Source organism: Microchirus variegatus (genome assembly GCF_963457635.1).
Source record: "Microchirus variegatus genome assembly, chromosome: 1".
Taxonomy (NCBI): Eukaryota; Metazoa; Chordata; class Actinopteri; order Pleuronectiformes; family Soleidae; genus Microchirus; species Microchirus variegatus.
The window spans coordinates 490,632-505,000 of NC_139802.1; the positions used below are offsets into that span (position 1 = coordinate 490,632).

The 14,369-nt window shown below is 39.5% G+C and overlaps 2 protein-coding genes across 3 annotated transcripts in view; both read left to right on the forward strand.

Annotated features, from left to right (window-relative positions):
- Positions 1-1,914: 1,914 nt before the first annotated feature.
- Positions 1,915-9,941, forward strand: casp2 (caspase 2, apoptosis-related cysteine peptidase; the record flags this gene model as incomplete). The annotated part of the gene is made up of 10 exons (XM_083888769.1): positions 1,915-2,064; positions 3,704-3,874; positions 4,571-4,640; positions 5,328-5,419; positions 5,596-5,778; positions 6,583-6,711; positions 6,801-6,891; positions 8,237-8,437; positions 9,365-9,474; positions 9,569-9,941. The coding sequence occupies 10 exons, from the start codon at positions 1,915-1,917 to the stop codon at positions 9,701-9,703; spliced, it is 1,332 nt and encodes a 443-aa protein (XP_083744895.1). The 3' UTR covers positions 9,704-9,941.
- Positions 9,942-12,443: 2,502 nt separating this feature from the next.
- clcn1b (chloride channel, voltage-sensitive 1b) overlaps positions 12,444-14,369 on the forward strand; it is a 40,828-nt gene continuing 38,902 nt past the window's right edge. For both annotated transcript variants that reach the window (XM_083888719.1, XM_083888720.1), the window contains exon 1: positions 12,444-12,762. In XM_083888719.1, coding sequence (XP_083744845.1) covers positions 12,712-12,762 — 51 coding nt within the window. In that variant the 5' untranslated portion in view covers positions 12,444-12,711. The remainder of the gene's footprint in view (positions 12,763-14,369) is intronic.

The window sequence follows — 14,369 nt, forward strand, 5'->3', positions numbered from 1 at the left end:
AACTTACAGAAAAATCTTTCAATTAATATTTGGCAAAATCAGCAACTCCCCCTACTGGTGACACAGAGAATCAATACATAAAACCGGTTTATAAATAAATTAATTAAGGTCTTAAAATCTAAAAATGTGCACTTTGGGGGGGTTCAAAATACACCCCTGTAATACAAATATTTGTCTTTTATATGTAAAAAAAACACAGCATTAAATAAAATAAACAAATAAATATCAAACAAATACTTCAATAATAATGTAAATCAACAGAGGCACCTGGAACAATTTAGTAAAAATGGTTTATAAATAAAATATAAAGTTCACATCTGACAACTATGTAAAGACTGTGAAAAAGCTTTGGTAAAAATGGGGAGAAAATTAGGTATAGAGTAACCTGAACTACTTTATACTATACCACAGTTAGGTGGGCCCTTCCACAATCAAATATACATCTAAAGTGTTGTAACAGTTAGTAAAGATTACTGGTGCATGAAAATATAATAACATTGTTGACCTTTTATTGGTACTTTTGTCTGTGACATGTTGTGAAATATATGTGATTTTGAATCTTCACGATATATGATTATGGCATCTGAAGTTTTAGAACTCTTCAGCAGAACTGCTAATAACTTATTTAAGTTCAAACATTCAACACACAGATGTGTAATAACATAATGATAAATAATGTAAGAATCTTTTTATAACAGTAACTCGGCTTGGGCTGTTTTAATAGGTTTAAACAAGTGAGTAAAAATGTATCTATAGACATACTGTACATTATATAAAGCTGGTCTTATATATTAGCGGTCTTTAACTCATGCAACATGTCTATGTGATATTCAAGCATGTCTTGAATAAACCTGGCGTAATAGACGTTTTTTTTTTTACAGTAGATATTTCTTTAAATTAAATAGTAGGACCAACACAGGATTTACCAGTAACATTAATTAAGGTTCCACTCCAGTATAAACAGAGCTGTGTTATTGTTCAAGTGTAAGGGTAGATCACGATAAATACATACATACATATATACACATAGAAATGTATTATAATAATAATAATAATAATAATAATAATAATACATTAGCATGTATTATTACAATGACATAAATGTATCTGTATCTTTAAACCACACTCATTTTTCCTTTCTGTTCAGACAATACATACAACTATCTACAGAGATCTCTTTATCTGTTGGTCAATTATTTATAGAAAACGTTCAAGTCGATGATTCAAATTCAAAATAATCTTAAACCCACTGAGCTTTAGTATTGTTTACAGTAGGCGGCAACCGCTTAAAACAAGCTAAACAATTGGTCACTTGTAACGTCACTCAAACTGTTTTGTGCAGTCATTGGTTGACGCGTACAGGTTTCCCCGCCCCTTTCTCGTACAGTCGCTCGTACCCGCGGAAGTTGGTTTGTGGAGAGAGGAGGACGCGATGTTGACAAATTTTGCGTGAAATAGTAATGACACATAGCGACATTTTATTGTTGTTCCACTAGATATTTTCATACACGGTTGCAGAAGTAGAAGAACGGTAAGAGGAAAGACGCGGATATATTATGTTTCGCCCTCTTTAAATCGGAGGGAAAAGGAGCAGTCTAAGTTAGCTTGCTAGCAAGTTAGCATCGGTATTTAGCCTTCAGCGTTACCTGTAAAAATTACAGCAACTTAATAACAACCGTTTTAAATGTGTCATTGTTATATTATAGAGCGAACGAGTGCGCTGTTAACTATGTAGCGACACATTGGAGAGACAAAGAGCCACAGTGAAGCCGAAGCGTGTTAACGCTGTCCAAAAGTAGAACAGTGGCGTCTATGCCACCGTCCTATCGCTACACTCTCCCTCTTTTTTAAGCTGTTTTTGAGGTTCACGTGTTTTGTGACTCGGTCCTGTCGTAACCACGGTGTCAGAGAGACATGTTGGAGTTTGGCATGCTGGAGCGGGACAGACAGACACTGCGGAGACACTCTGCTGTCCTCTGCAAACAACTGGTGGTGGACGCGATGCTGCTTCAGCTGCTGCAGGCGGAAAACATCCTGACTGAGAGCATGGCAGAGAGCATCATGGTGAGGGAGCACCGATACATGACATATACTGTTCGTCTCTGGCTAAATGTGATCAGTTACACTATTCACCTTACTTTAACCACACAACATCTGAATGTAACGTGTTTAAATTGATGTTGTTGCATGGTCATTAAGTTTAAGTTTAGTTTAAGTTTATTTATTTGATAGGGACAATGCTCATTAATCAACAGACAACAACTTTGGCTTGTAAACAAGAGTTAGCTACAAGTGCTAGTTTCCATCTGTTGTCCCTAGTACAGGGGTCTGCAACCTGCGGCTCTAGAGCCTCATGTGGCTCGTCAGCCCCTCTGTAGTGGCTCCTTCTACCTTTGAAGAAAAAAACTTTTCATGTTTTTCACACTTTTTTTGTCAAGTTAAAGGCATAAATAAAAGTGTTTTTGATATTTTTTCCATCACATCCAATTGAAAAATCTCCCCCAAAAGCCATTAAAGTAATGTGTACATGAAGAAGTTCACATTTGGAGTCCTGTCCATCTTTAGATCCATGTACTTAGGCCAGGCAGATTTTCTCAGACATAAACGACATACAATTGTACATAAATTTTAATTTTAATTTCAAAGTATTTTTTTTTTATACACTTTAGAGGTTGGGTATCAACTTGCGACAAACTGTAGTGCTTTAAATATAGTATATATGTGTTCAAAAAATTTGATTTTATCATAATTTTAAGGATTAAATAGGTTTTGTGGCTCCAGATTACTTTTATTTGGGTGGAGAGGGGACAAAAATGGCTCTCTTTATTCTAAAGGTTGCAGACCCCTGCCCTAGCCAGATCTTAAAAGGCACCCTGAAATGCAAAAGTTGATAAACAATACAGTATCAATTTAAAAAAATACAGCAGCAATTTTAAAAGACACGAGCATACCCTCAAAGAGACACAGATATTGCTCACCTCATCTAACCCACTTAATTACAGTACAACGTAGAAGTACAGTATAAATACAGAAAGACAAGAAAACAGAAAAAGTAATAAAAGAAAAGTGTGTTCATGGACTTAAATATTTGGTGTATGGTTACAATTGTAATTGTCCCTAATCCAGGTTTTGATCTGTTTAAAAAAAAAAAAAAAAAAATCAAAAGACTATTACAATCCCATAACTCATTGGGCAGACTATTGCAAAAAAGTGTGGCTCTTACAGAAAAGGCTGTGTTGCCAATCCTACTTTGTCTATTAGCAGCCTCCGATGAAGTTATGATAAGTAAATATCAGGGCACATTGAATCCTAATTTCATCAAAAATCTTTGGAATCATAATAGTATGGAATGGGGATTTAAAAGCTAGCCAAACATAACAAACCTGCATTATTCATCATGGGCATTCACTTTCTTAAAAAAATGATTCAGATTTGTGTGTCCAAACATTGTCACACAGTGAACTAACCTTATCACATCAGATTACTCACACCTTTCAGGTTTCATTATCATGACTTGTGTGTAAAAGAAGTTGAAAAGATTGTGGTTTATGTTTTTACTCAGTGGTTTTAATGACGTGACAAAAGTGTGAAGTTACAAAATGCCGTCTGTAAAAGATTGTCACCAGTCAGTGTTAAGAAATATGAAATAAAATGTATGATTCCTATAATCGTTTTTCCCCCAATGTGATTCCTTCTACTCTAGGCTGAACCAACATCTCAGAAACGAAGCTGGCGTTTGCTACTTATCTTACCAAAGCGAGGGCCCAAGGCCTTTGCCCATTTCTGTACAGCTCTGCGAGAAACTGAACAGCAGCATCTGTGTGAGCTGCTCGTACAGTCACCAGAAAAAGATGGCAAAGACATGCACATAGAGGTGAGCGCACATGTCAAGTAAGAGCAGTTCACATCACTGCACACACAGATCACACCCCTGTAATCAGCAGATTTTTATGGACTGTTTTTTGCTTTCAGAGTATTCAGCCTGAGGAACAACCAGAGGCAGGGCAACATCTCATACAGACAACAGGAAAGAGGAGAGAGGTGAGCAGAACACACAATCCCTTCACAAGGATAACTGCAGGTATTGATAACAATGCTGACTTTAATGAAGCAAATACTGAACAAAAACTACTGCTGTTTGTACAATTTGATATAAACATGTGTTTGAAAGATGTTTCATATTTGTGAACGTTTTGAAGGAAAGGTTGATCTCTTATGCAGAGATCCTCATTAGGATCAGGCAGAGAGGAGAAGTGTGAGGTGAGCAGCACCATCAGGTCTGCACTTGGAGTCATCATTCAGATTAACAGTTCTAGTCAGAGAGTAGGACAGGAACAAAGACACATACAGGACAAAGAAAAGAGAAAGCGATAAGTAAGCAGATGTAGGAAGTACCAATCATCTTATACATTTATAATCAGATGGCTTACTGTGGTAGTTGGACTATAGGCAGAATTTCCCTCATAGATAATTTAGGACATATTCCAACAGCAAACAGCAGCTGTGAATGAAGAGAAAAACAGTCAAATGTTATTTCTTAATTAAATACTTTAACAATTTTTAATTTCAGATGCCTTTGGACTCTTCTTTCCCATTCCCCACCCAGGAGGCTATTACAGCCAAGAGAGTGAGAACACAAGGTGAGTGGTATTAGTATTGTTTGCATTCAGTATTGTATTTGGTGTTCTGTTTCTGTTTCTGTTTCCTGGAGACACAGGAAGACCGTGTCTGACTTTTGAACAAAAGAGTTTATCTGTTCAGTTTTAAAACACGAGTAATATATTTTAGTTTAACATTTAGTTGAGCAGCAGTTTAGGTGAAGTTCCTCTGTTTGAGTTATGTAATCTTATCACTGAGAGAAATTGAAGCGTCTTTTGGTCTGTCTCTCTGTCTGCACCTGCAGGCACCACACCCCATCAATGACTCATTAACAGCACTGTAATGTAGAGAGTGTTGTCACAACACTGCTGCTGACAGGAGCACACTTTTATTTCAAAATCTGCATCAAAATTTGACTTATATCCATGAACTTTATATATAAATGGACGTAGTCTTCTGATTGTGAAGCCCCTTGATTCACAATTTGACCAGTTTAACCGTTTTTGCAAGCAGGATTTCACCACTGTCACTGGTATCATGATACAAGATGTCTGTCACACTGGTGTCCACTCATTATGTGTCGACCTGAAACTAGTTTCAGCTCATTTTCCCATCAACTTTCATCAGAGTTCCCCATGTGGTCCCTATTTATTATATTGTTATTTGTACTAATGGCTCTATCTTTATAACAAGCACAGCAAGGTTGTGACCGTTTGTTTGTTCTACAGAATCCATGGAGTTCAGTCTGGATGCAGACAGTCCCATCGGCACACCAGTTCTCCCGTGCGCTGACGACTTTTACGTTTCCCACTGCCAGCAGGTAAAAAAAAAACACTTTTCTTTACAAGGTCATGTGAATAAATAAAGAGCACTATATACATACAACTTTTAATCATAAGCAGAATTGTTTATCTCATTCATCTATTCTTTAACCGTTTTTGCGATTTTTCTGCTTGTTTCTTTATTTCTATTTAACGGTTAGTTTTTCCACTCCAGTCCTACAGAATGAATTCAGCGCCTCGTGGCTTTGCCTTGGTGATCAGTAATGTGACTTTTGACTCTTCTGCTACTGCTGAACTTGATACCAGGAAGGGAGGAGAAGTTGATGATGAGGTCCTCAGGAAGGTCTTCACAGAACTAGACTACAGAGTTTCTGTCCACAGAGACCTCACTGCTCAGGTAACTCACAATGACACACACACACACACAGATGCAGGCCTAGTGTGTAATGACAGAATGTTGCTGTGTGTTGCTTTATTCATTTTATCCACTTAAAACAGGAAGCTGTAAAAGGAAAACACTTTGACCTTGAAGAATTTTTAAAAATTGTGTTTGCAGAAAAGATGCATGTTTGGGTCTAACATCGTCTCAACTTTCATCTGGTCACGAAATCACAAAACAAACCCACTGAAGCCATTTAGCCTGCTGAGTATGGTTGTCATGGTTTTACTTTCAGCTTTACACATACGTGTGTAATTATTGGCTGTGAGCAGCACGTCTGTGTTGTGGAACATCTTGCTTTTCATTTAAACACACATCAAACACTATCATTTTAGAGCAGATGCCCTTCTCGTCTACAATAATAGAACCCAGGGATTAAAATTAACACCGTCCCGTCGTCCCGGGGTCGTAATTAATTGTCATCGGGACGATCAAAATTCTCTCTCGGGACAACCACGGGACGAAAGAGAATTTTGACTGACTAAATTTTGCTGTTTAAGTAAATTTTCAAAAATACTGTTTGGTGGTATCTTATTGCCCTTCCATCTGCCAACATTCTTTGAAAGGAAAAGCATAATCTAAACACCACACACAGAATAGAGCAGGTATCAGTGACAGCATATGACATTGGTATGTTTCAGATACAACCTTTGGGGCCTGCCTGAACAAACACAGTCCTTAATTATCAAAAAAGTAATCTGCAAACCAGATTATAGAAGCTGTATCTCACTTTGTCTTTGTAATTCTTTCTTATTTGTGTAGAACATGAGGTTGTGCATTGAAAGTTTCTCCAGACGAGCAGAACACCAGACTGTGGACAGCTGTGTGGTGTGCCTGCTTTCCCATGGAGTGGAAGGAGGAATCTACGGCACAGACGGAGATATCCTGCAGGTCTATTTCTCCTTTCCTTCATTTTGAGGTCAAAAATATATATGCAACTTCTTTTCTGACATTAACACGTGACACTTGGTCATTTTCAGCTGGACTGGGTGTTTAAGGCCTTTGACAACGCACAATGTCCACTGCTACAAAATAAACCAAAGATGTTTTTCATCCAGGCCTGCAGAGGAGGTAAGCCTGTGTAATTAGGAAGCAATCCAGATAGCTGTCAAGAACCATAATAAGCGTAATACAATAAATACAAAACTGATGTTTTTAGTGACTACTATTATATCTGAGCAAATGTTCGGGTTTATACTCTCTCTCTCTATATATATATGTGTTAAATCTCTGCTGCATCCTGAAACCAGGAAGAAACAGCCCAGTCTATTCTCCTACATGGTCACATACATTTGTCTTCTATAATAGTTAGAGCATGTAATTATCCTGTAACTTAGCATGCTCCCAGCTAATTATTCAGTCTCGTTGATGATGGAGGTTATGGCCTGACTACACAGATGATGGCCCTGACAAATCCTCACTCCCCTCTGGAGCAATTCTAATTACCGACTCCTCAGATCACCACAGAGCCTACTACAGGTGCCAGGGCATCTTGATGTGGTTAGCCAAATATTGTTGTGGTGTTCAGGATTTCATGGGTTATGAAAATGCTGCTGTTGTTGTTTTTCATTAATATTTTGAATAATTCTGCTGAACATTGTGTCCCTTATGTGATATTTTACCTTGTCCCTGATCAATAATCAGGCTTTGTGTGGGATTTACTCTGAAGTTATACAATATGTTTCTTCATGTCCACTGCACATGATTGATTACTGTATGTAAATGATTTAAAAAGGACTAGATACGAATTGCTTCGCAGGCAGAAACGTGGTATCGGAAGGTGTAATCATTGTCTAGTGAGGAGTTGTTTAGGATTTTGAGGAAGTTTCCATTTCGTGAACACGGAACAACAGTCCCTTCTTTATTTGAATATTTTACTTCTTCTGTTTTTGGCTTCCTACCCCCTAAACGGAGAAGCTGAAAGGAGAAGTGTCACATCATCAATTTATCGAGCACCACTAGCTAGTGTGCTGTGTGCGTGCCGTGATGTGTTACAGCTTAGCATAGCAGTGGAGAAAGCCCACAGTGAAGCTGAATTGCAAGTTCAACAATTTGTGGCTCCAATTTTCCTTCGTGTCTTTTGTACTTTTTTGCCAGTATGGATTTGAAATGGGTCTTAAATTGTATTCATTATGGTCTTAAAAAAGTCTTAAATTTGACTTGTTGAAACCTGCAGAGACCCTGAATAATACACATTTGGAAATTAAACTTTGAAAATATCAACAAAATCTGTTGAGCAAATTTGTGAAAGCATGCATTTACTGAATACAGGTTGAAAAAAAATAAAAAATAATTATAATTGAAATTGCATGATAAAAACATGTCTTGTTTTGTACAAGGCCTTCTCTGTTTGTTCATCAAATATATGTACACACACATACTGTACATATAACGAGACTAAACTGTTGTCCTCCAGAGGAGATGGACTGTGGAGTGGAGCAGATAGACGGACCAGAAAGAACCTGCTCACCGGGCTGTGAACAACGAGATGCAGGCAGGGAAGGACAGAGCGATTCAGACCCCAGACAGAGAGGAAACATGGGGCGGCCAAGGATTAAACTGCCCCAGCGATCGGACATGATCTGTGGTTTTGCATCTCTCAAAGGTCAGACAATTTGTAAGTTTGTACCTCTTTGTTATTCTGGCCTGTATTTGTTTGTAAGAATATGCAAATGTATTTAATTAACTGAAACATTTACATAAATGGGAAAATATGTTTTTACAAATTAACAAGTTGGTTCATGTGCAATAGTGGATACACTGGGAAAAAAAAAGAGTACAGTATGTGAGCTTCCTGTTTTTTCTTCTTCTCTGATGTCATTCTGATTTTGTTGAATCTTCTGAATGCACGCTGGGTTGGACAGTGTGCATTCACACTATAATATGAAATCCAATATAGTTGTTTTCACACATTTTGGTCTGAGTGATTAACTTTGTTTTGGGAAAATTACTGAAGCCTGCAATTTATATTTATATTTATTTATATTGATATAAATTGTAGACCCCAGCTTTAATTTGTGCAAGAAAGAAGTTAAATTGATATTTAGGTAAATGTCTCCTGCCGCTGCCCTTGTTTGTTACGACGTCACCTACTGTTTCAAGCCCTGCATTGACTAGACCTACGCAGAACAAATGTTGAGTTGTAATTGCTAGTTGTGTTGTGTTTCTCTGCTGTTGTGTGATTTTCCATGCAGAACAATGAGCAAGAGAAAGTGAATGACATGATGGCTAGGAAATGCAAATTCCTTTTCAGATCTCTGACTGACTTTGTCCAAGATCACAAGGACAATCACTTTTCCAGATGCAGAGTGTGCTGCAAATCAACTCAAGTGGACTCGATGGGCTCTTACAATTTGCCCTCCCATCTTAAGCTTTGTCTGTACCTTCGGTCCTTGAATTTAAGGGAAGTGATCCTTGAAAGTCCTTGAATTGATGTCAATCAAGGTGTGGGACCTTCTACCAGATACCGCCACAGCTCTGTCCTCCTGCGTCTAATCTCTGTGTACTGAACTTTTTTTTATTGTTTTATCACTTCCTCATGAAGGCACAGCAGCCATGAGAAACACCAAGAGAGGATCCTGGTTCATCCAGGAACTCAACACGGCACTTCGCCTCCACGCCAGAGACACTCACCTTGCAGACATTCTGGTGCAGGTGAATATAAAAGCCCTATATGTTCATATAGTGAATGCACAGTGTGAATTATGCTTGATGTCATTGACTGTGGTTTTCCCATCTCTGTCTTTAGGTCAACAGGCGCATCAAGGAGCGGGAGGGCTACGCTCCAGGCACAGCCCACCATCGCTGCAAAGAGATGTCGGAGTTCACCAGCTCATTGTGCAAAGACCTCTACCTTTTCCCCAAGTACCAGCCCCAGTGTTAATGCTATGCACATATGAACATACAGTGATTCTTACACACAGAGCATTCCTTACAGTGAAAGCACACTGTTCATTCCTCCTCAGTCACTGCCACACACACATTCCGTGTTAAAACTGCCCACACACACAAACACTCTCACATTTGCATAGAATAAGCATAATTATTTTAATATATATATATATGAACTTTGAACTGAGCAACATTATAGCATACAATGTACTCATTTATCTGTGTCCATGCCAGTTGGTGGGTTTAGATTGTAATCCTTTTTAATCAAAGACAAATTAGTTTGGTTTTTTTCTTACTGCACAGCTACTTTTAGGTTTCATACGTCTCTCTTTTTAAACTATTTTATACACAGATCTATTTTTGTGGGTTTATTTTGTATGAAATTGTTATTGTATTTTTAAAATCCCCTTTTATTTTTTATTTTTACATTGTTTGGGATGAGTTACCATCATTTCTTGTTTTGTTTTCTATTGTAGTGACAGACAGGGGGCAGCACAGCAGAGAGAAATACATTTCATCTCTCTAGTCAATATTCTACTGTATGTCCTATAGTTCAAAAATGATCTTTGCTGTTATGAGCTCAGTCAGTGACAGTAATGAGTTAACGGTAAACTGATAGCTGCGGGTTTTGAACCACTCTCATCAGAGCTTTTCACATGTTTTTTTACTCATATTCTTGGGAGGCAGCTTCAAATCAAAAACTCAGTGTTTTTGCTTGTGGATGTTGAGTCCACGCACAATTAGTTTTTTTATGAACCTCAGCTTTAATGAAGCCGTCCACTACAGCCCTGTTAAATTCTCCTCATCTCAGCTGTGTTACTGTGTATCTGTCAGGGGATTGTGGTGCTACATGTGGGGTCTTATACCTTCTGTATGAACTCTGACCTTTACAAGCGGACTCCTTATAGTGTTTCTGCCTGTGCGAGTGCAACACGCTGAGTCCTCCTCACCACACTGTGGTGTTAATGTATTTTATCTGATCTCATAATGAAAAAAAAATGAAATCCTTATGTCTTTCCAGTTTTCTACAGCCATGCGTGCCATGTGACAAAGATCTATCGGACTAATTTATCAGCGTGATGGTGCTGTCACAATAGATTGTGTCAGAGAGGCACCCGCTCACTCTTAGGAAATCTATTTCTCAAGGCTGTGTGAGCATTGATGTTTCCCAGAAAAAGGCCTGATCAGGCAGATTATGTTTTAGTTACAACAGTGTTGTAGTGAAGAAAACAGAATATATGGTCGAAAACAGTATCGAACGTTTAAAGATGCCTTTAAAGTGTGTCAGGTGTTCCTGGTAGAGTTTATTCTGGTCTGCGCTGTGTTCAGGCCCTTGGTAATAATCAGGGAAATGCTTCAAAAAAAAAAAGGAAAGAATCATTGGAGTAGTAGATAAAAAAACTAGTCTTCCTGCGGAGTGACAAAGTTGTGAAGGTCGGGATAAGTATTCAATTCTGTCAACACCAGTCACTGCCAAATGTCCTATACAATAAACAGGCCATGGCTTTTTAAACCAGACACATTTAAGTTGTTTTTCTTAACGTTTCATGTGCATATGTGGTTGTGTGTGTACAGGAACAGTGCATGAGGCTTCTGCTCGACCATGGCTGCGGCTGCTCCGCTTTATGTGATCCTCCTTGTTGCTGTGTTTGTGTGTGTTGTTGCCGGCGTACAGCCCGTCCTCTCCGTTCTCAGGTATAGTATAACTGGCACCCCACTATTCCGCTGCGCTCAGGTCTCTCTCTCTCGTGTTGTGAGTGGGACGTATGTATGTATCTGTCACGCCGTCTGCTGCCCAGTGATAATGTTCTTCCTGTATCAGATAGAGGCCCAGCCAGCTGTCCACAGTCATTCTCCCTTGACACACACACACACACATACACACACATGCACGTACATACACACCGACGGTCAGAGTAACACATTTCTCGCTGGCCTCCGGTGTAGAGATTAGGTTGTTATGTGCTGGCGTGTGGTCCATAAAGCGGTACAGGGTTAAAGGGGATCTGTTTGTGTTTTTTTCTTTGGCCGCCTGTCTCATCAGCACGAACCAGAATATAGTGGAGTTTGAGATGTTTAGATTAACATGCATGCGTGGGATGTGGTCTCTGGGGGTGGTGGTGGTGGTGGTGGTGGTGTTGGTGGTGGTCTTCCCTGAAGGCTTGTGAGCTGTTCAGCTTTTAGCGAATGATGTACAACATATTATGCACTGAGCTGTTTCAACCCCTCTGGATATCTGGACCTGCTGCTACAGAGGTTAAGCAATATGGAGATCACTTTACAGTCCTGTGTGTTTTCGTGTAGGAGGGCACTTTATTTTCTCGCTCTCGTAAAGGAGGGGGGGGGGGGGCGGCCATAGCATGTGAATGTTAGGAGGGATTGCCTTGCATCATTGGTTGATTAAGTGTGAGCTGTCATTGGGGTGTCGTGTGCACCTTCCTGCTCACGTTGCAGGGGCAGCCCTATGGGGGGTGCCCTTCCATCCCCCACCCCACCACTGTCCAAACAAGAGCAACCCATCCAAAAACACACACACACACACACTTGTTGCCCTAGCAGCACCCTCCCAACCAGCCGGCCGGCCATTAAGTGTGTGTGTGTGTGTGTGTGTGTGTTATTAGGTGTCTGCAGTTCTAATAAAGGAAAGCGCTGCGTCCTTCACTGCCTCATCAGATGGCTTTACTATGCTTTGTCCACCCGTGTGATATCTGTCCCTGTGTTTGTCAGTTCTGCAGAGGAGTTGAACGGCTCACAGCCTCTGGATCACCTGAAGAACCGCTTTGTTGTTCAGGAGGGAGACGTGGTTTTTGATTTTCTGTGTTTTATGGACGTCTCGCGTGTTTGAGCAGGATGTTTGTGTGTTTGTTTCTCACGGTGTAACGTGTGTGCATACAGTTTATAAGTGTGTGCGAGAGGGGGGTGTTTGTATGGTGTTGCCCTCGTTATTGGAAATGCTGGGGTGTCCAGCGAGATTATTTTTGGATCAGTGACAGCGTGTCAATGGCTGCAGATGCGTCGCAAAGGAAGGCTCTGAGATACCAACAGACTCTGGTAGGGCTTTACCAAATCTTCTTTTACCTGCCTGCCTGTTGCTGTCCTGCCCGTCTCTAAAATGTCTTTCTCCTTCACCTGCTTCTCTCATCTCCATCTTCTTACCTGTTGGGGCTGAATGGTTTGGGGAAAATCGTTTTTGTCATAGATTAAGAAAAAGGTTATAGAATGTTACCGCACAGCATTAAAGGGCATCAAACATTCAAAGTGTGTAGGATTTGGTGGCATCTGGGCTGAAGTTACACACTGCAACCAAATGACTCCCATGGCGGACATGTGGACTCCTGCTGTGTAACATTAACGGCTCATTGTAAGATAGTGAAAACAACAATTCTTCTTAAAAAAAAAAATAACATTGGATTTCGAAAACATAACTAATAATAACACAACTTGAATCCTGAATCCTCCACACTGGACCGTTAACTCCACTACGTTCTAATACAAGATGCAGTTGAGAATTAAATTTCATGAATGAATGAATTTAGATGTTGGAAAAATTAATAATTTATACATAATAATTTCACTTCATTTTAAAAAGCCATAACTGTTCAACCCTACTACCTTTAATCTGCCTATTATTTCCACCTTCCTTCCTCCTCCTCCTCCTCTTCTTCCTCTATGCGGTTTTTCTTCAGATTTCTGCAAACTCCAATGTCATATTTATTTGTCCAGCCCTCAAACACATTACTAGTCTCTGCTTGTTTCACAACGCCCACACCGTGAAACATGATAAACATGGAAAGTCATCCCTGAAGTAAACTGAGATTTTATTCTTATTTTTCTGGTGTTCAAACACTATCACTTGCATTTGAACAGGTACTGTTTTTCTTTGCACAGCCCAGGTTCAATCCTTAAGTACATTTCTATCCTTCTACGCCTTCTTCGGCTGCAGCCTGATAAAGTCATTGCTGTTTTCATGTGTTGGTGGATATAAATACATATATACGGGAAACCTGATCAGACAGGTTAGATGTGCTTGTTGAGATGAAGTCATGTCACGATATCCTCCAGTTCATCTGTTTAAATGCTCTCTCTGATTGATGATCATTCTTCCCAGGAACATCCTGGGAAGTCTGCTGGTGCTTCACCGCCACAGCCTGTGTTTTGTCTCTCTTTGTTTGACATGAATGAGTCTTTATTTATTTATAACAGTGGATGATTTGAAGTGTTGTGCTTGCAGCCATTTCTTCTAAATGTTGTTTTCTGCAGTAATGACGAATCAGCCAAGGTTAAAGCAGATGCTGTGCGTCTGTGTGTGGATAACGTAGTGTTAAAGCAGTGAGAATGTTGGCTCCTCTCTCTATATATGGAGATGTAACTATATGAATAAATCTCAGTTAATCACGCCGTTTACTGACTTCATGTCTCGCGGTGAAGTCGCGTGTTTCTCAGGTGTGAGAGAGCTTCGATTGCATCTGTGCGTGTTTGTGTTTGTGTGCGAGAGGAAATTAGAGCCTTAAAGGATTTGAGGAGTTTATGTGAGGAGCTGTTAATAGATTGTCTTCATATCATTTATGTATTGATCAGAACAGAATCTGGAGGTGTATATTTTCATGATTCATGATTTAGCCGACACAGTGTCCACTGATGATGGGAATATAAATGTT